At 36.2% G+C, this 22,800-nt stretch overlaps 1 protein-coding gene across 2 annotated transcripts in view; it reads right to left on the bottom strand.

The window, feature by feature from the left end:
- The window catches only part of AKAP6 (A-kinase anchoring protein 6), a 259,761-nt gene that overhangs the window by 18,541 nt on the left and 218,420 nt on the right, over nucleotides 1–22,800 (bottom strand). For both annotated transcript variants that reach the window (XM_032444906.1, XM_032444905.1), the window contains exon 13: nucleotides 10,912–11,127. In XM_032444906.1, the coding sequence (XP_032300797.1) occupies nucleotides 10,912–11,127 (216 nt within the window). The remainder of the gene's footprint in view (nucleotides 1–10,911; nucleotides 11,128–22,800) is intronic.

Consider the following 22,800-nt stretch of genomic DNA (forward strand, 5'->3'; position numbering starts at 1 on the left):
AAACCTGCTGGATGAGCTGTGACTCCATAAAGTTTAGGAACTCATTTATTATGTTGCTAGATCAGAAGCTGCATTTATTCACACCGTGCATCCCAAAAACTTAGCTTTCATTAGAGCTGTGGGGAGGCCCAGTCTTTCTCTCTTCTCTCGAGAAGGTGAAGCTCAAGAAGATAATTAACCATGAAACAATGAGGAGGCTTGCTGGGTAAGCACTAGTGTGAAAACAGTTACTCCTCACAAAAGAGGGGAAATTAGCTGGCTGGGTAAAAAAGGAAGTGTCAGACTGGAAGACTGAAAAGGACTGCCAGCATAAGTAGATAGCTCTATGCATCATTAATGCAATTTTTTTTTAACACTTAAACTTCACTGCTTTCTAAATTTAGGTGCATTTAAACGCTATGTGTTAGGAGAGATTAATATGCCATTTTAAAATAATTTCTCTTAAACTTTTCATTTTCACATTTCACCAGTTTTAGTCACCCTTCCCACGCATGAAAAATTCACCACCCTTTCAGCATTGTGTTCTTGTTTACAAAGCCGATGTAAACAGAGCATTCTAAAAAAATTTGGTTTGCTCATTGTATTTTACAAGCACATTATTTCATAGTAAAACACATATTTTTATGAACAGAAAGTTTTTTTGATTTTACTGTTTCACACAGTAAAGACTTATGATGTGCATTTCCTTTCAAAACTTCCTTCTACTCAAACAGCGTTCCCTGAAGCAGCCACATTTTTGGCAGAAATTCAGTTATATGCTATGCCAAAAGAAATTGAATAAACAAACACTGCTTAATGCAGCTGGGTAGGTAATTTACATATTATTGCACACCAAACATGAAGGCCTGAATATGGATTAGAGCTACAACTATGACACAAATGTCTTATATGTTAGGGGAAATAAAATTCAGATCATCATTGCTAATGATTTACATGATATGATTTAATGTATACTGTACTACTTCAAATACATAAATGTTCATATTTAACTATTAAAGAGATGTATGGCTTACATTTTCTGTGTGTTTTACTAGAAATATCTTGAAAAACTGTTAAGTGGATACATTTTTCAAAGTTTCTTTTGGTGAAAGCAGCCTACCTAAATGACTGCATCTCAGTCTTTTGAAACGGTGAAGGGAAAAAGAAACACATAAACAAACAAACAAAAAGACCCCAATCAAATACAATGAAAACCCTCTAGGCATTGCTGGATACTGCTTTTGTGTAGGTAGGACTCCCAATTCACCTGCTTTCAAAAAGCATCTGTCATTTTGGTAAGGTAACAGTCCATTCAGCTGAGTCTGTCTCCTGCAATGACCAGTAGTGGATGTTTATGGAAAAAATTTTAAAAATGTAACACAGAGAATGGTGTATTTCATGCAAAATTTGAGAAGTCAGACTTTCAGAGTTGGAGTTAATAAAGCATTAATTGATTCCTTCATTAATTTGTCTAGTCATTTAATGAACTCATTATATTTTTGTTATCCACAATGTCATGTTGGAATAAGTTTCAAAGTTTTACTAACACTGCATGAAAACAGCATTCCTTTTAGACTGTTTTAAATCCCCTGCTTCATTATTTCATTGGGTGCCCTTTTCCTCTTATGTTAAGAGAAAACATACCTTGTTTATTTCCATTCACTTAAATACACGCATACACATATATATAGTATTCCTTCCTTCTTTCAGCCAATAAAGCTCCTACAATACCCTAAAATAATGAACAACAAAATGCTGATTATTCAAATATGAACTAAAGATCCTGCAGATACATGTCTATAATGACTGGAATCATCCAATACTGAATATCTTTTCAGGAGGGAAATAAAGGCTGTACAGCTTGTTACCAAAATGAGGCTTCTTCACTTCTTTCTAAAAATTATTTTGCTTGAGAACAATTGAAACAAGATATCAGAGAATTAACTTCAATCACAGTCACACACCATTCCTTGTAGAACTGGGGTCATTAGAGATGCAGTGCAACAAGTCACTAATTTAATACAATAATCACTACTTTGTGACTGTTGTATTTCTCCTAACTGTAATCTTTTAAACAATGCTGGCCCAAGTCATGATCTCATGATAGGTGGATCTTAGGACGAGGAATAAAAGAATGATGTCATTCTTTAATCAGAACATGATGCACTTCAATCCTCAGCACTTTTACATATATGGCCCTATACTAACTGTCTAAATAGGAATTTCTCTCTTGCAATATGTGAAGTCTACCACTGAAAATAATAAAACTAGCCATTTTTTCCTACTTTCCTGGGATGCATGAATAAGAGCAGGTGGAGGGAAGTGATCTTCCCTCTCTACTCTACCTTGGTGAGACCATATCTGGAATACTATGTCCAGTTCTTGGTTCCCCAGTTCAAAAAAGACAGGGATCTCCTAGAAGGAGTCCAGCAGAGGGTGAAAAACATGATAATGGGCCTGGAGTATCTTCCATATGAGCAAAGGCTGAACAACATGGGTCTGTTCAGCCTGGAGAAAAGAAGACTGAGAGGGAGTCTGATAAATATTTATAAATATCTAAAGGGAGGTGGGAGGCAAATGGATGAGGCCAGGCTCTTCTTGGTGGTGTGACAGGACAAAGAGCAATAGCCTAAAACTTGAACATAGGAAGTTCCATACAGAGATGTAGAACTTCTTTACAATAAGGGTGATGGAGGACTGGAACAGTTTGCCCAGAGAGGTTCTGGAATCTCCTATGGAGGTATGCAAGATCTGTCTGGATATATACCTATGCAACCAACTGCAGGGAACCTGTTTTATCAAGGGGGTCAGACTCGATGATCTCTTAAGGTCTTTTCCAATCCCTGCAATTTTGTGTTCTGTGTTCAATTTCATTTGCAATTAGTTTTTTGTTTTTGCCATTATGACCTAAACCTGCCATTGTGATGGTGGACTTTCCCCACTGTAGATTTATAAAGCTCACATTATTGATGTATTTTGTAAGATTGAATTCTGCTGTCCTAAAACCTGAATTTCTGTAAAGAATCAATATTATTATTTTTAATTGTGGCAAGTATAGTTATCTATAAATACAAAGAAATTAAGAATGTTAAGATACACCATCAGTGGAAGTCAAGTACTACTACTCATGAGAAACATGATACAGTTTTTGTGATCATAATATCATGAAATTACAGAGCCATGTGACATACTGGCACTTCTGATAGCCTCACTGGTATTCTAAGTCTCTGAGGGCCTTTAAAAAACAACCATTACAAAATTTAAAACAAACAAACAAAAACAAACAAACAAACAAACAAAAACAACAAAAACCCACAACAGATCACCAGGGAAGTGTTAGCAGCTTTCTGCCAGCTATGAAATTCCCTCACCTAACTTGTATAGGTTTCAATATGCTGGAAAATACAGATCTATACCTAATCAGCACCATCATGGCCCATGGATCTGTGTGTGTTGAGGTTGTCTACAAGATCTCTGAACAGATCCTCCTCTACCGAGTGGAAGTCTTCCTGTCCCCAGACTCTCTAGTTTCTAACCAGGGTCTGGAATTCCCAAGAGGCAGTCTTAACAGTAAAGACTGAAGCAAAGAAGGTGTTCAGTAACTCCACCTTCTCAGTGTCTTCCATTACCAGGGCACCCACCTCATTCAGCAGCAAACCCACATTTTCTTAGTCTTCCTCTTGCTATTGACATAGTCAGAGAAGCCTTTCCTGTTGTTCTTGACCTTCCTCACCAGATTTAATTCCAAGTGGGCTTTAGCCTTCTTTGTTGTATCCCTATATGCCCTGTCAACATTCCTACATTCCTTCCAACTGGCCAGACCCCTTTTCCATATTTCACAGACCTTCTTCTTCCACTTGAGTTTTCCATGAGCTTCTTGTTCATCCATAAATGTCTCCTGTCACCTTTGCCTGATTTCTTACTCTTACTCAGACACACTGACCTTGACCTTCAAAGAAGCAGTGCTTGAATGCTAGCCAGGTCTCTTGGGTCCCTTTAACCTCCAGTGCTCTAACCAATTGAATACCTTTAAATAGGTCCTTGAAGAGGTGAAAGTGGGCTCTCTTGAAGCCCAAGGTTGCAATACTACTTTCTGTCTCATCCCTTCAACATAAAATGCTAAACTGCTATATCTCATGGTCACTGCATCCAAGGCTGCCCTTGACTTTCACTCCTTCCTTGTTCATAAGAACAAGGTCCAGCAGTACATCTCTCTTTATTGGCTACACCACCACCTGTGTCAGAAAGTTGTCTTCCCTGCAGTGCAAGAAGCTCCTTGACTGTGTGTGCCTGGCAGTGTTGCTTTTCTGGCAAATATCAGCCTGACTGAAATCCCACATGAGAATCAGACCCTGTGATCAGGAGGCTACTTTCAGCTGTCTGTAGAAGTCCTTATCAACTTCCTCCCCTTGATCAGGCTGCCTGTAGTAAACACCCACAAAGGTGTCACCCATATTAGCCTGCCCCTTAATTCTCACCCAGAAGCTCTCCACTCATTCATCATTCATCCCTAGGCAGAGCTTGATACATTCCAGTTGTTATCTCACATATAATCTCCACCACATCATCTTACTGGTCTATCCTTCCTAAAAAGTACACAGCTATCCATTCTATAACACTGAACTACCTTTTCTGCTCTAGGTGGAAGGACAGGAAGGACAGGTAAGCTGCTCTTGAAGAGGCTCCACAGAAAACCTTATTACTAGGGCTACTCACATACACATACCCATACTGTGTTATACTACCCTTTCATTAACTGAAAAGAACAAAAAGCATGCAAACCACAAGGTAGAACTGCTGAGTACATTTCCTCTCAAGTTTAACTTCCAAATCATCTGGAACTCATGAGAAAGTTAGGAGTATCATTTTCTGTCCTCCCCAGGCTTAACAGAGACTGTGAAATTGAGCTGCCTTACTCTTACTGTATATAACTTATAGAGTTATATACACCAGAGACTCTATCATCAAATATCAAGCCACCGAAAAACATATATTTTAAGGAAAAAAAATCGAAAGAGAGCAAACTTCAGTACTGCAACATGAGCAGAACAAGATGACTGACAGAACCAAATACAAGCAACAGTATGATACTATGAAGAGGCCTAATATTAAAACAAGAATGACCAGAGACAGATAATGAAAAAACAAAAAAACAAAAAACACTGCAAGTTTCAAAAACAAGTAATTAAATAATTATTCTGTGAGGACTAGATCATGCAAACTATGTTCAGCGCTTTAAAACATGTGTGCCCTCCTCAGCCAATTAAGGTAACTTTTACTCAGTTCTTTGCTGTACTGCTAATCTTCCAAAATTTTATGTAAGATTTCTATCTAGATCCCACCTCACAAAACAATAACTTGTAATAAAATTACAATCCTATAGAAACCAAATTTTTAATTTAGTGGAGCTATTTAACAAGTTACAGAACAATGATGAATACATTTTACCTCTAACTGTGGGGTTCTGTATTGTAGCTTAGAACAAGTGTCAGTCCATGGCTCAAAAGAATATTGAACCAGTGAATTAAATATAGAGAACTGAAAGGGAGAAGAATGCAGTTAGCATTACATCTAGCATTATTAAAATATGTTTTCCTTTGCAGAAAACATCACATAAAGAGATGAAAAGAGAAAAGGGATAAAGATACCTGATCAGAACCAATACAATATGTTTAAATGACTTGGTTTTTGAAGTCAGTTGTGAAGAATGAAATAAAGAGAAAGCTGGAAAAATACTAAACAGGGTTTTACACAATCTTTGTTCTCCCTGTGAAACAAGCACACAAGAAACAAACTTGTGGTAAAGAGAGAGGTTTGGGTTTTTTTTTTTTTTTTTTTTTTTTTTTTTTTAAGCGAGCTGCTTCACCATTGCAGATTTTCCCAAGTCCTTACAACTCTAATTAAAATGTGGTAATTGGTTATGTTACCTCAATTACCATGATGCATGGACATTGATGCAAAGCGGCAAAGCGACACCAATTGAATCCCTCGGGTGTTATACCCCAAGGCCATCCCATTTATTGTGGCCTTATTATTTTCAATTATGTGGTTGGATGTACAGCATACTTTCCAGCCAATACAGATGGGGGTTTTGCTGGACATGCAGTGTAGTGTACTCACAGGATGACTCAGGAGGAAAAAAGAAATAAAAGTTTTTAAAATTTCATGAAGCATAGTGGTAGACTTAAATCAATGAATACTTCAGACACTTTCTGGACAACGTGAGAATTACAGCACCTCAATCTAAATTATCTTCACTCAAAATCTCCATTTTAAAAGCATTATGAATACTGTCCCTTCAATAATTAGCCCTCTGTTGAATAAGAAAATAAATTGTCTGCTCCACAAAATAGATATCTTTCTCATTCAGTGAGTTCTCAGCCTAGAGAAAAAGCAGTTTCTCTAGTCACCAAAAAGGCAGGAATTGAATTACAGTGTAAGAAATAAAGTCTATTAGAAAACACAGTTTTGTCTCTCTGTGAGCCACAGCAGTACAACAGTTTTACGCATTCCAGCACTGACAAAGCAGTTCCAGAAAAGTGAATATGGAGAGTAACCTCATTGTGGTTTCCTGTACAGAGATATATCTGACTTGGAGAGGACATCAAATTTTGAATATCTTGACTGCTGGAATAATCCACTGAGGCTAGATGTTTACTTAGAGTGGATATACCAATTGGCTAAGCAAATGATCAAAAATACTGCCTAAAACAACTTATATATTCCCACTTTGACTTAGCTGTTTAAAACTTGTTGGCAAGACCATGACAGATGCTGTTCCAAATTCTTTTTTTAACTGTTCGGTTCTCTTTCATGCAGACCAGATCGTCTAAAAGAGAGGGCACAGTGGGTTAAAGCTTCTCCAGCTGTTGAGTAGGAATTTCATATGGCAGTTTTCAGTTTAGTTGACTAAAGATTGTTGCTATTGCTGTTGCAATTGCAAGACAGACTTCTTTTTCTTTTGCAGTGATTGCCAGCAGGGTCTTGTTAGGCAAACTGAAAGGCATCTGTGTAATTTTGAAGCTAAATTTTAGTTGTCAGATAACATTATACCAGCAAACTATGGAATGATAAATTTACAAGAACAAACAAACAAAGAAAACAAACAAACAAAAACAGATGGGGGAAATAAAGACCTTTTTTTGCTAAAACACATCAGGACTGCTTCTAGTAGAAGACAAGTACTGTCTTTTAGAAGTTATCTTTGTTTGTTATTTTTTTTCCCCTGCATGAATACCTCATTCTTTCTAGCTAGATTAATCTAGCCACATTTCATCCTTCTGGAGCGACTCTTACTGAAAATTTCAACTTATAGCTTTAGGCTCATTAGGAAGATATATTTTTACCAGACTTCGGGTGCTTGTAGTACAAGTTAATCTCTTGTTATTTGCAAAGTTATGGTGCTCATTACGAATGTTGAGGAACACTGAAAAACATCCGTGAAGACAAACAATTCAAAAAAAACCTGAAACCTCTTTGTGGCTAATTCCAGCATACTTCTGCAATGATATAAATGGCTTAGATAAGTGACTGGGGACAGAAACAAGACAAAGAAAGATCCCGGTATACAAATTAAGAAGAGAGCAGAAGTTGCAAGTGATTCTTGTACCTCTTTTATGCAATAGAATCACTGGGGTTATCTCATGTAGTATCAGCAAGTTGGATGCCATGAATGAGTCGGATGCCATCAGGGTATAAAAACATCTCATTTGTTTTCATAAATTACAGTATTTTGTGGGCAACCACAAATGAAGACTTGTTACTAAGAGATACTGTTTATGTGCCAACACTGGCACACCATCAAATACAGAGAGATAGGGAAGCAGAAGAAGTAGTCCTGGTACCTACCCAAGAAATGACTACACAGGAAATGAATGAAAAGGAAGTCTAGAATATGCCAATTTGGATGAGAGAAGACAAAGAAACCTGAATTCTGTAGTGGCTGAGGCATCCTTAAGCGTTGGGAATATAAATAGTTTTATCAACATGAGAATCCTGTAGATGTTGACACACTCAAAGAATCATGTTATTATAAACAAGACTAGAATAAGAGCTTCCAAAGCAAAACAACTCACAGTGCAAATTAAATGAATATCACATAACGATGGCAGTTAATGGCTGCTGTCTCTTAGCAGAAAGAATGGTACTCCCCTTGCACAATGAAAAACAGTCAGACCAGCAAATAACTCCAGACTCCCTCAGGCAAAGGGGGAACGAGGCAGCATGCACCTTGTGAAGTTCCAAGCACTGGGACATCAAGCAAAGTACAGTGCTTGAACACCACGCCTCAGCTCCTGATCGATTGCAGTCCCACACAGTAACACGAGGCTCACTTCACTCCTGCTGTAAGAGCAGCACAAACCTCTAATTAGCAAAATAACAGCTTATTTAGAGTAACTGCAGCCACAAAGAGCAAACTGCTTCCATGAGGCAGCTGCCCACATGCAAGAGGAGATATCAGGTTTTCACTACAGCAACTTGGACTTCTGTTCATCCCCTCTCTAAGCTATCTCACAAATACAACTTGTTTGTGCTCCACACTCAATAAAACAGATACATTCATAACAACAAAATTGTAAATTTTGTATGAAAAAGGTATTTTTTCATCTTTGTAGTACCTAACTTACTTTTAGTTAAGTATAGTAGATACCCAGTCCAATCTCTCTTGGGTACCTATGAGGACTGCTGCAAAAGTAATATCTCCTATTTTATTATATTGGGCCATGAACTCAGAGGCAGATGCTGGTGGTATGGTAGTACAGACTGTATCTTCCCATCAATACTCTTTTACATTTTGTTGCTGAGTAACAGATGGCAGTAGAAGGGCAGTCAGACAAAATGGCATCTCACATGGAAGAGTATATGAAGCAATGGTGTGCCACTAAATTCTTCCATGCATAAAAAAAATTGCATCCATTGACACTTATTGATGCTTTCAGAATTCTTATGGAGACCTAACAGTGCATATGAGAACAGTTAGGCAGTGAGTTGTGCATTTCAACAGTGGTGACATTGATGTGAAAGACAAGCTTCATTCCAGACAGCCGTGCACATCTTTTACACCACAAATGATGAATATCTCAATAAACTCATCTGCACAAATTGACTAATGGTAATGACTATGTTGAAAAATAGTGTTTTGTAGCTGAGAATTTAATCTGTCAAATAGATTATTGTGCTCTTTGTATCTGTTGTTGTTTACATGTAATTAAATAGGAGGCATTACTTTTGGAGCAATCTATGTAGTTACAGACTTAGCAGAGACTCAACTTTTAGCAACCCAAACTCAGAACTGCAAGAACTGATTTTTAGATTAGTTGTTGCCTAATACATCACATACGTGTTCTTGAAGCTTCACAATTCAAGTAGTTTTTCTAGTACTGTCCCAATAAACAAATCTTTTGCATGGCAGTAACCAACAGTTTACTAGAGGTATTGACAGCTGAGTAATATGAACAGAAAGCATTTTAAAGATGGAACTGTCACAAAAACAAAACTGATGTTCCTCAGTAGAATTTAAAAAATAGTTACTATTTTGTTTTCTTTCTTGAAGTTTTTTTTCTTTTTTTTTTTTTTTTTCTTTTCTGTTCTTCAGTCTCAAACTGATATTCTAACCCACTATTTTGCCTTTGTCTTCCATCACTTCTGTACTTATTTCTTGCTCTCCTAGATTAATTACCATCAAAACTCAGGAATCTCACTGATGAGACAGCATTTGTCTTCTTTTTTTTCTTACATTCTCATTTAAAGTTGAATGTACTGTTTAAGTTCCTCCTATTTTTACTTTCAGCATTGTGGCATCCTCCTCACCTACTCACTATTTCTTGTCTGGTTCAGACTGATAGTATTTTCATTCAAGAACTGCCAGTTTTTTCAGAATGATATCTTGCATGCCTTAATACTACACTAACATAAATAAACAACTCCAAGAGAAATACAGCTTCTGTTATTTTTTTAAAGGAACCAAACTAAGTCAAAAGTAGTATTTTGCTGCTAGTCAGACAACTGTCATGAAATTAGTAAGTATCAAGTATTTTTTCCTTTTATTTGTTTTATAGAAATCTAAAAATTATGTAAGCTAAATATGTCACTTATTTTCAAATCTCATCAAGGCTCCTCAATATATGCATTACAGAGGGTTATCATTGCTGTCAGTGTAGCTGCAGCATACAGGCTTTAGCATTATGATAGTACCACAGAACCTGCTGAGCCAATTCATCCATTACAGTCAATGGTGTTACAGTAGGGATTACTTTGTCCCCCCTATGGTTTATTGTTTGAATGTAGATACTGCATTGTAATACAGTTTTATGCTGTAGAAAACCTGTCTTATTTATGTCACTTAATGGATGGTTTAAGCAGAGTGCTATTTTGCCTCTGAGGAATAATTTCCCTGAGATAAAAGGGAAATTAATGCATTTTACTTATATTCAAATAACACACATTTGTATATTAATAACATACCATGGCATTCTATGTGAAATACACATCTACTGCTGGGATACTAATTAAAACCAGTCATACTTACAAAGAAAATACCTTTTCTGAAATATATTTACAATCAATGGTAGATGTCTATGGGCCCAATTATTATAGGTACTGAGTGCCTTACTGATCTTAAAAAGAGAAGATGGCTTTCATTACTCAATATGAAATCCTATGAGATTTAAATATACAGCAAATAGAACATGCTTATTGAGAATTTATCTCATTAATCAGTGGTGTCCATAGACTATAACACTTTGTGAAAAACTAAAACTTCACTTGTTGACATTAGAGACTACGAATGGCACCATCAGTCAGAAGAAAACAACCAGTATTTGCCTAGTGCTGAAAAAATGACTGGCGTAAAATGGAATTACATGAGATCTTTTTAAATGTCTGGTGTAAAGTGAAATAACATGAGATCTTTTTAAACCAAGCATCACTCACTGGGTCTTTTTCCAGTCTCTTCTGTAGCCTTGTTTGCCACTGGACAGCTTGCATGACGATGGCTTCCCACCTCCTCTCAAGGTTTACAATTATCAGCTGCATGGACTGGTGATCTGCACTCAGGTTGCAGGTCTCCTGGTCATCCAGGAGGTGCTGGCACAGCCGCAGCACAGAGGCAACCCCACGGCGTCTCTGCTTGATCTCACAGCATAGGGACTGCAGGACAGACAGATGACAAATGTCAGGGTGAAACATTCTGCATTAACCTTTATCTGATAGATATTGGTGCTAATATTTCTTCAGCTCTTCCATAAATTCCCATGTTTAATATCAAAGATTACTGTTTATTTCAAGATAAACATAATCTTAATTGCACACAAGGAGTAAAGCTACTTTCAGCCTTCTTCAAACAAATGCCACACATAGCTAACTCTCTCAATAATGTTGAAAGTTTTATGGTTTATTCTTCCTTTTTTCCGCATCTGAAATTAGTTACCCTGACAGTAATCACTTCAGAAAATTTTCAGGAAAAAAAATGGGAGAAAAAATGATATTCATACAATGAGAATATATACGTACTGTGTGTACACATATATATGCTTCTCAGAAGAAAAAAAACAAAAACAAAAACCAATAGAAATCATAGCTCATCTGTACCCTGTCAGAGGAGAAACCTTCAGGAAGGAGAGTTACTATAAAAACCTTTACAGATGGTTTTTGCTGTAATAAAAACTTTTCCAGAGTAGTTACATGTGCAAATAAATTTAGGAATACTTTGATAACTGTATCTTTCTCAAGGGTGGGTTATTCATTGTATTTATTTCATCCTACAGATTCCAGTGCCACAAAGAATGCAGTCTGATGTAAACCGCATGATGGAGACAGTCACTAAGCCCTAATATTGCTGAATATCGATTGAAGCTGGTTGTATGCCAGAAAGCTAAATAACTACACTGAGAGTCTTGCTGAATAGCTACATCACAAATGCATTTAACTTGCCAAAATGAAAGAGAGATCTACCACCCGGAAGTAGTTAATGGCATGGGATGACTTTGAACAAAGTTTTATCTACAAATACAATTGCACTCTATAGTCATTCAACGTCAGATCAGGATTTTATTGCCTCACAATGTGTTTTCATAATATCTATAACAATAGAGTAGAAAAAACACAAACATTTCTGAGGATGAGCCCAGCTTCCAAGACTACGTGCTTTTATAGCATCACAAGTACGTAGTTCAAGTACACAGCTATTATCAGAGACCAGTGCTACTCCTGAATTTAACAGAATTGTGCTCCACACATGGGAACTTTCCAGATAATTTAAACTGTAACTTGCTAACATCTGTTTCCCTCTGCAGGATGCCACAGATGAAAGTGCATGACCCTATGAGAAAACTTCAACTACCATCTTTTATGTAGACAGGGTGTTTTGCTTTAAACTTCCAGTTAATCACAATAAATAAATAAATAGATAGATAGATAGACTGATAAATAAATAAATAAATAAAAGCTAGCCACCAGAGCAGAGTTCTCAAAGCTGTTCAAAACCGTCAGCTCAAATTCAGAATGTATCTCCCTGAACTTTAATAGGAAAACAGACAACATTCTGTATTGAGTGTTTATAAGGCCCAAAGTTTCATGACACTTGTGGATTTAAAATAAGAAAATCTACTTGGAAATATTATACATCTATGGAGTATTTTGCTGCTGAAAATATGCACTTGATCAATAGTATTAGGTGCAAGAGGGTATACACATCTAAAAATACATATCTTTTGTCTACAGATAGTGTTGAAGTGATTTTTTTTTAATGCAGCGCCTTCAAGAGAAATAATGATGAAACCCACAAACATAGCTGAATTTTACTTTTACTCACAGAACTGGGCTATTCTAACAGTTAACAGATTGCTTATTAACCAACAAGGGTAAGCAAGACAATGCAATCTCATTTAAGGTAGAAGTTTTAATGCCTAACAGTATTTGTGTTCAAAAATGCTAATCATGATAAGGCTTCATTAGAAGACGTCTTAAAATGAGTAAGTACATTTCACTGTAAAGTACACTCAGTAGTATATCAGCAGGTGGACATTTCATACAGATGTTCCACTTATTGATATAATGCATTCTATAGCAATGTAAATTACCCTAACTCTGTAATAGCTGGAATTCTATTACTTCTATAATGAGAGAACCCTGTACCTTTAATATTTCTGAATTTTAAATAAGGTGAATGACAAATTCCCAAACCACTATTTATGGCAAAATATGACCAGGAATTTTATTATTCAATTTATACCAGAGCTGCATTTTCACTTATGTTTCCTGAACTTGCCCTATTTATTTTCCTCGACTTCATTACTAGTTTCCTACACAGTTCTTGATGTAACCAACATGTCTCAGACATTTCCTTTTTGATGCTGTTCATTAGTCTAACATATCAGAAAAATAAGTCAATAAGTAAAGCCGTACCTAAAGTCAAAGTTCTTACTTTACATTGTGTAACAGCAAAACAATTCATTTTTATGCAGTGATGATGGTAAGTTATATACTGCTGGCAGCCAATTCATACAGATCTGCATTAAGTTTGTGGAAGTCAACACAGCTCAGAACTTGGCCCCGTAACATTATCTTACCTCAGCCTATCTGATTATGTCATTCCTTATAAATACTGTTCAATTTTGATACAATACCATATAATTTGATGAGGTAAGGGGTATTTAATTCATAAACCATTATGTGAGTGTTTAAGTGAGGACTTCACATTGTGCTATCTGAAAGCAGAGCTACAGGATCCAAGTCATTTCTAATTTACATCAATTTTACACCAGCATAATAACAGTAGCTTTACTGAAACTATTTCTGATTTACATGGCTGTGACAGTACAATTAGGCCTATGGAACTTTTGTTTCAATTTTATTACACAATATTACAGTTAATATTAAACAGGAGATGAAGGAAGTGCTTGTACCTAGCTGTGTGTTGAAAGAGTTCGCTATAGGAACAATACTTTAAAAGCCAGAGAACTTAATCATGTAAAGACTTCTTTAAATCCCATACAATGACACTAGCAATAATGAATCTAAGCAGAATTATGATCTGGTATACAGTGTCCTTAAGGGACACAGTAATTGCATCCTATGCCACAATACTTCATGTTATTGTATATAATCTGCTGTTGTTAAAATGGTATGACTCTATGAAAACTGTTAATATGGCAACTATACAGCCATGCATGCCTCCAAGGCCAGTTACTTCATCTCTTTGCTAGGTATATACGGGGTTGTGAATTAACAGCTACAATTCATTAATAGTAATAATAATAATAAAAAGAAAAGAAAGAAAAGAAAGGAAAAAAATAATCAGATTGATTACACAGTATCTTTACTGAGACTCAAGCCATATGTCTAATAGAAGCTGTGGTAAGCTACTGAGTACTCGACAATTCAGAAAATTAGGAAATGGTCTAACAATAAATTTAGAGCATCACTTAGGCTCCTGTGTGTGCAGAAGTTTGGCTGAAATGCAGATTAAGAGATCAGACACATTCAACTCCGTCTAACTTATGTCTTCCACAGTAAGACTTAAATTTAATATATACCACTTTGCTTGCTGCTGGCTGTGTAAACACAGTAACTGCAGCTGCCATGTGCAAGCTCGACTCTGTCCAGGTCTTTGCTTTGCTACAGACACTCTGAAAACACTGAGATGTTATTCATTATAACATTATTGACGGTCACACTTTCCCATACCCACAAGAGATGCTAGAATCTTGGGAGATATTTCTTCCCTCTGTCTACTCCTATTTTCAGTGCTTTGAAGTTATCACCTGCATAGCTACAAGAGACTAGCTGAAACTACTTTCACAGCTTGTTAATACCATGCCTTAAATCATGTGGAAAAGCCCTTGCTGAGTCAAATGACATCAAACAGATTTTCCAAGCCATGGGCTAATGGCACTACCTATGAGTCTGGAAGTAGCCATGACCTGACCAGAAGTTGTTCTGCATGGCTGCTTGACTCCTGAGTGAAAAGTAGGTGACAAAAACACATGCAGCTTTAGGTAGTACCAGAGAGTGTAGGAGACCTAGACAGGTGGGAAGCTAAGGAATGTTAGAGCCAGGCAGCCCCAACCCACCTCCATCCCTCAGCTTTTGGGCAATGTATGTTCTGTTTGACTGAAGGATGGGAAGCCAGTTTTCTTCTGACACAACATAGCAGAGGAGTTAGCCACAGATGTTCTTACATCAAGGTTCCTCAGAACAGGTGCTAAAATGGATTGGCTAATAGTGCCAAGGTTCTCAGTGAACTCAGTAGGCTTTGAGACTAAAAATATTTTAAATGTCTGTTTGAAATGAGTTTCCTTCATTTAAACCCACACAATCCACATATAATCAGAAGTAATGCAAAGGTATGCTAGGATCCTTATGTTGTGTTTCCATGTGTGGGCAATACTGGACGTTTTCAGGTAAATGACTGAATTTCCAGTGCAGATAAATCTGGAATGATCAGCTCTAAGACAAAGTTTCTATTAAACCTTCATCTCTTAAAGGTTTGCTCTTTCACCTCATTACAGGACATGGGTATGTGCAGGAAGGGAAGATACCCTTCCTACTGCATCTGTTGTCACCTGATGGAGAATGATAGGAAGATGAAATGACAGATCTGTTGTTATTTAGTACTAAGACTGCATATAGAAATTAAGGCAAATTCTGAGAATGGAAGTTGCCCTTTTAAATACAACAATCAAACAGTGTAACAAAACCAGTTCACCTCCTAATATTTGAGATTTGGATAGGTACCTGGAACTGGAGCATTAACACTTTAACTCCCAGTGCACTACATGATGTTATGATGTAGAATACCAGTAACCAAAAATCATCAAACCATGACAGCGCAGAACTTCAGTTTACAACAGTGTTAGTGCTGCAAGAATCATAGTTAATATTAGTTATACAACAAGCAAAAACAAGAGAAAATATGCTTGCAAATATTTGTTAAAATTTACTTTTCAGCTTTTTCTATAAAATTGCAATGTCCATAGAAAATTCTCCTGTTTGGCCAGATGCAAGTTTGTATTTCAAATTCCACTTTTATAGGACACACAGTGAAACAAAACTGTTTCAAAATGAAAAAGAAAACCAGTAATTCCTCAAAAAATATTAACGAGAAAGTAATTCCTCAAAACAAAAATGCCAAATGAAAAATATAGGAAATGAATGACTTGTCATCTTTTAGAAAAAATACTGCCAAACCTGTGTGCCTTTGCTGATTTCAAGGTTAAAAGAAAATGTCACCTAATATTGGAACTCTACTCAGTTGCAGACAGTGGGACTTAATCTATACTGAAGCTAAATATTCTATAAGTATGCAGTGAAGTGCAAAAAACAGCAATTGAAAAATGACATGATTAAATGGCACAACATGCAATCATTTGCTTTCAATTATATCAATGTATCTTCTTCATTTCAAGGAGTCAGGCAGAAATATTGTTTTTTAAATGCCTCTATTAAATTGGGCACCAATAATAAAATAGATGAGAGTCCTAATAAGCTCATTTACGTAACATACATCACACACCACAAAACTATTCTCTCCAAACAGGTTTGTTCATAGATTTGTCTCCTGGTTGTCACCAGTCTTAGCTATATTAAAAGACTTTAAAGGCACAAGGCTTGCAGACCATTCAGTGGAAAACCTTTGTACTTAACCCTTCAGAGATCTTTAATGATAATTATGGAGAAAGTATCGATATAATATCTTTGCTGTCACATTTTATTACGATGATGGTCACAACAGAATCTAGGTCTGGCATTTTAGAAATATCATCCAATTGCAAGTCAGAAATACAGAATGACAGTTGAAAGTAGATTATGACTTCTCCCAAAATACTGATATGATTCTCTGTTTCAAAGGCCTACTTTTAATAGCATTACAACCACTAAATTACTACAGTGATCATTTCTTTCTGTAACTCACTGCTTAGCCAAGTGTTACAATACTTCTCTTACAAGTCTGAGCACAGTTCACCATATTCTTTGTCAACTGTGTATATTCCTGCACATATTAAAATGGCAAAAAAATAGTAAGAAAAAATATTTAATTACTGCACTTGCTTCAAGAGCCTGTATTCAATGTATAATCTAGTACTTAACATATTTGCTCACTATATTTAAAATGTACAAGGAAATTTGTATTTATTTATCATTAATTCTGTAAACAAATTAATTAATTTGATAAATATATGTATTTTAAATAAAGTATCAATTGTAAAATAGCATTCTAAAAATAGCCACATTATTTCCCTCTTTTTTTTTTTTTTTTTTTTTTAGAAGTGCATCATTGTACTGAAAAAAAATTAAGAATCCAGAATAAGTTCTCCTAGGCTTGGTCCACAGAAGCTGTTATTATATCTGTACAGCATTCTTTAATTTCTTTGTTCTACTCATTATGCTTGTTTAAGTACTTCAAAATATTTGTTTGTAAAAATAGAGTTGAATGGACTAATATTTAGCTCACATTCCCATGTAACTAGTAATATGTAATGTACTTCTCCTCATAAATTAAAAACACTATTAAAATTCCAGACATATAAAACAACATGAAGAGTAAGTTACTATAAAAGAAATTATAATAGCTTACAGATTGCTTGTATCATTATTAAAGCACTGGTATCTATTACAGTGTCTCCCTGGAATAAAGAATGCACTTTTGGCAATAATCTGCTAAAAAAGTGCCCATTATTGCTAAGATGCTTCTATCTAAGCTCTAAACTAGTGTGCAATTACAGGAAGGTAACTTTTAAAAATAAAAGAAAAACAGTGTTGGATGTAAATGCCTTTTCCCTACTGAAATTCAACATACCTTCCCCAAGCATTATTTTTTGTGCTTCATATTGGAAACTAATCAGACACATTTTCATAAGTATTTTTGAGCTGCTGTCTACACATGGCAAAGCTGGAGTTAAGTTGGATCCGGGGGTAAACCAAGCCATCCACACAGAGAAGCCAGGCATGATGGCAGGAGGATCCATTTTCCTACTCTGGCACTGTTTGTGTTTATAAATGCCTTCAGTTCATGCCCTCTTTTCATTCAGCTTGAGAAGTTCTCTTTCCAGGGAAACATGCGCAAAGGAGGAACACTGAAAGAAGTGGTGCAGTTTGTTAAGGTTTCTTTCTTTGCTCCCAAAAAATGCTAAAATAACAGTAGAAAGAACACCAGACAGATATGATAAATATCAGGACTTTGTTTTTCTTTTATGATGAATTCTAAACCACACTGACCTAAAAGTTATTTTCCTGTTGTGGACAAACTTGCAATTTTTGCAGTGTAACCACACTGGGCAGAGTTTCAAATGAACATGTGTTGAAATTCAAGAGAAGAAACAAATGAAGGTACAAGCAAAAAGTTACAAATTCAGTGAGGCATAAGCCAGGCTTAACTTTACTTTTAAACTGTTGGAATTCACTTAGAATTAAAGCTTAAGTGAAATGAAGACGTTTCTCAGCATACATTTCACGTTAGATGCAAAGAAAACCTCCAGTGTTAGGTATGAATTTCAGCTATCTTCAGTGAACAATTTAAACTGTTAAAACTTTATATACTGACTCAGAGCTACATAATAGTTCTTAAAGAAAAAATTCTTTACATGGAGGTGCACTGATACCTGTAACCCTCAGTCTGAAGTTCTAATGTGGATATTGTGCTTAATCCCTTTATTATCCTTCTTTATCCCATTCTACCACAAGTGATAAACATGTATTTTTGTTGCCTCTGTATGACAGGCCTGACAGGTTCCAAAATTCAGTGTGAGTTTACTCAATTCTGAATTACAGGAGAAAAGCATCCTGCAGAGCACTGGTATTACCTCCTTTTGGAAAGCAGCAAACATGAAATAGACTAATATTTTGGAGACTTCAGGCCAGGATGGTGACAGTAAAGGTGACAAGTAAGGAAAAATAAATTTTCTTTGTCTCTTTTCCTGTGCCAGTGAAGGAAATTTAGACTGGATTCAAAAACGTACAGCTTGAGCTGTTCAGAGGTAAAGAGAAGAAAAGATATTATGGTGCTGCCGCATGTACATGTACACACAGAAGAACAACATGTCGGCTTTTTAAGAAATGGTGTTCCTCACCGAATTTTAAAAAAAGCCACACTTACCAGAATGGCTACAGCCTTGAAAGATAAAAAACATGATGCCCCTTATTTTGCTGTGTCTTAATCACATAGATAAACTTTTTTAATTTCAGTGCAAAACAAAACTAAAACTGCCCTACAAGAGAAGGCAATAGCAGAAGCAAGCAGAGCCAGGCAGCACTGCACTCATGTGGGTTTATTCATACCTGAAGTAAGCTAGGCTAATTCATCATCTTACTTCCAGGATTTTTAAATTTTAGTTTATTTACCTATTAAATTTATTTTATGAGCATTTGCATAAATATGTTACACATAATAAATTAATTTTCTTGTACAGTTGGGCAGACATGACCATCTAGTCCCAGGGCTATAAGTTTGGAATTAGAAGTGAGGACAGAAGTGGGTGATGTGGTCAAGATGAGGTGTGAATGGGAGTAAAAAAGCTGAAAGTTGCCAAAAGGCAAACTTCTGGATGAGGAGACTGTTTGCAGATGATTGTCTCAGAGGCTCAGTATTATTCATTTTATTATTGCACCTTCACCAACCATTCTTCCATTGCTTTGACAAAACAGGATTAGGATAAGGAGGCTAGATAGATAGGATGCAAACAAAGAAGGCACAGAAAACACTATTTCTTTTACTAATCCTCAGAATAGAGAACATGAAGAGGTTACTTTCTTGCATTCAGAACACAAAAGTAAGCATCATTGTGGTAAAGGGAAGGTGGTACGCTACAAATGACACTGAGCTTCCAGCAATTGGTGAAATGCACAGAAAATTCATCAGAATAAACATCCACTCTTCAGTTTTATTCAGAGGTGAGGAAATGCAGCACTTTCCTGACAGATCAGTAAAGGGACCATCCTGCTAAGAACAAGAATCCACATATTTCTTTTTCCTCACTGCCTTAATGCAGCTAGCATAATTTGCTGTCTCTAGTAATATGTTGCCAGTCTGCAAATCCCATTCCTGACACACATCTCATACTTGTGATACATAATATACTTGATAAGGAGTTCAATAACACTTATGCTGAAGGCTTGTTCTTTCTACATTCACATTCTAACTCACACTGCACTACACTTTACCCTGCAAGTTATACTGGAATCGATGGATTTCCTGAAAGCATATTCTTTTTAGTGTGAGTAAAGGTACGAATACAGTCTGTAATACTATTCCCTATTGCAACAATGATCTATTAGCTTACATGCAATGATGAAACCTGGGAAACCTCTACAATCCTGAAACCAAGATTAGGCAATGTTCTACTAGGTCAATAATCTACCAATTAAAAATAAACCTGATCAGCAGAATTTACTGGCTTCATAGGACACCATTCAGAAGAGGTGGCTGGTGCATTTCAGCAGTGGCAACAGGTTCAGTGGATCACCTCTACTGGTGCAGAATTGTATGAGTGTGGCATGCAGGTTCTTGTTCACTACTGCCAAAAGTCACAGTAATGGTGGTGACTATGGTGAAAAATAGTGTTTTGCAGATGAGAATTTGTTCTATCATATAGTATTATTGTGCAGTTTGCACCTGTTGTAGTTTCCACAGAAATAAATAGAACCTATGTATAACCACATGCAGTAGTACAAAGTGAATACAGTAGTGTCCTCCTAATTGGATACATTACAGGAATTTATTTTAACTATCTTATATTTCCTGTCTACATTGTACCAGTTTTTTTAAATATTATCACTAACGAAAGAATTAAAGCCAAGAGGCCAAGCTAAGACCCTCACTTTTACTTGCACTATACAAAATACAACTCAAGCTTTGCCTATTTTGAGGGAAAACATTTCACTCTTTTTTACTTTTGTCATCTTTTGCTTTCTTCTCATTCTTCTTTTCCAAGCTGATAATAATAGAAGAGGAAGTTTTTGGCTTTGCAGTAAATAGATATTCAAGGTAACAGCAGAATAAACAGTTGCATTTTCATTTGGGTGCATCAAAAGAAGAAAATCAATTGTATCACCAATGATAATGACAAAAATAAGTGATGGAATTGAGAATGATCTATCGAAAGAAGCCAAGTCAGCTATTCTCACTTCCATACATATGACTCTTCAAGAGACCATGACTGAAGAAAAATGTATCCCAAGGACTTCCTTCACTTATCAACAACATAAAAAGCTGGGGAAAAAAAAAAAAAATAATGTAAACCAACAAAATTGCAGGTTTTACTTTGTAGTGGTGAGCCTGAAACATCTTTCTCTGTACCCGAGAATATCTTTTGTGTTACTCAGCTTGACTCAGTCTTCAAGCCCACTTACAAGCCCAAGCATGAGAAATAAATGTAGACTATTCCAGTACCACAAGAAAGACAAGGACAAGTATTAGTTGCATTGCCTTCTCTCAGTTCCAGCTAACAAGGGAGTGTTTCAGATGAGAACTCTAGCGTACATTCAAGAGGACAGAGAGAAACTGGGGCTCAGCTGTAGTTAGCAGTGGGGAAACCTCACAGATACTAGTAGCCAATCTTTCTGCAGCTGGCTTAGCATCTCTCCAGTCGTAGAGATATTCCTACTGATTCTGTAAGTGGGATTTATCTGATCTAACAGATCTGATCTAACAGAGAATTCAACGACTAAACTAATCATTAAGAAGAAGGTATTCTGAAGTACAGTTTACCTTCTCTATAGCCAGACTTCTAAAACAGGATTGATTAATTGCGTCCCGAAAGTGCTTATTTCTTTCCAATTAATATAAGTGAAGCTGAGACATGATCTCTGTTGTGTGTGTATCAAAAGCTAGCCTGTCTTGTCTTACCTCTACCATATGGTTATGCTGTCTGCAGGGTAATCATATTAGACTATTCTTTCCTCTACTGAAGGTTTCACGTACTGCCATATTTGAGATCTCCTGAAATCAGGCTGTTTCTGTTACTATAGTAACCTCCACCCCATAACCCAGTCCAGGAGCTCACAGCTGGTGCTGGATTAGAACTACATGCAGATGTTTTATGATACGTTGTTGGAAACATGTAGCATGTTGAACCTGACCACCCATACTGGGTAGATATTCTGTTTACCCTTCTTTCCCTCAGCAAAGGGAGAATATAGTAAAATCAGAATTCACCATTCAAGATTCAAAGTTCAAATAGGATGATGAAACGAAACCTGCTATCTCAGATCAGATATCTTGTACTAAATGGGAACTGTAGATTGTATTATTGTTGCCTTAAATATGGATAGCTTAGTGAAACACCGATTGAATTTAGCTAAGTAAAAAGTAAAATAAACCACAATTTGAGATACGCTTGATTATATTATCTACTGAGTGTTTACAAACAAAGTATTGAGTATTGATATTTGAGTATGTTAAAAGAAAATAAAAATGAGATATAAATCCCCCTCCTCATTTTAGAGCCAGAATACCACACTTTTTTTGGGGAAAAAAAAACAACAAGCAAACAACTGGTAACCTGCCTAGGTGGATTCTCATTTAAGTGACCTATGGAATTGCTTTTTGGGGATGGTAGGTTGTGTAAATTAAGTCTGAATTTGCATCAATCCTTTGTAAGTGGCATCAAGTTTTATTGCACTTTGGAATTCTGTCTGGTTTTCATAAGACTTAATACTTTATGCCTTCCTGTTTATTGAAATTTAATCCAAACAAAATTTGGGTAAACATTTCTTCATCTGTGAAAAGACTTAGGGCTCTGAAGTCATACTCTTTTGAGAAATATATTAAAATTTCTACAACATTTTTATAATCTTAGAGGTATAAAAAGGATTAAAGGCTGCTTG

This window comes from Coturnix japonica, chromosome 5, assembly GCF_001577835.2.
Source record: "Coturnix japonica isolate 7356 chromosome 5, Coturnix japonica 2.1, whole genome shotgun sequence".
NCBI lineage: Eukaryota > Metazoa > Chordata > Aves > Galliformes > Phasianidae > Coturnix > Coturnix japonica.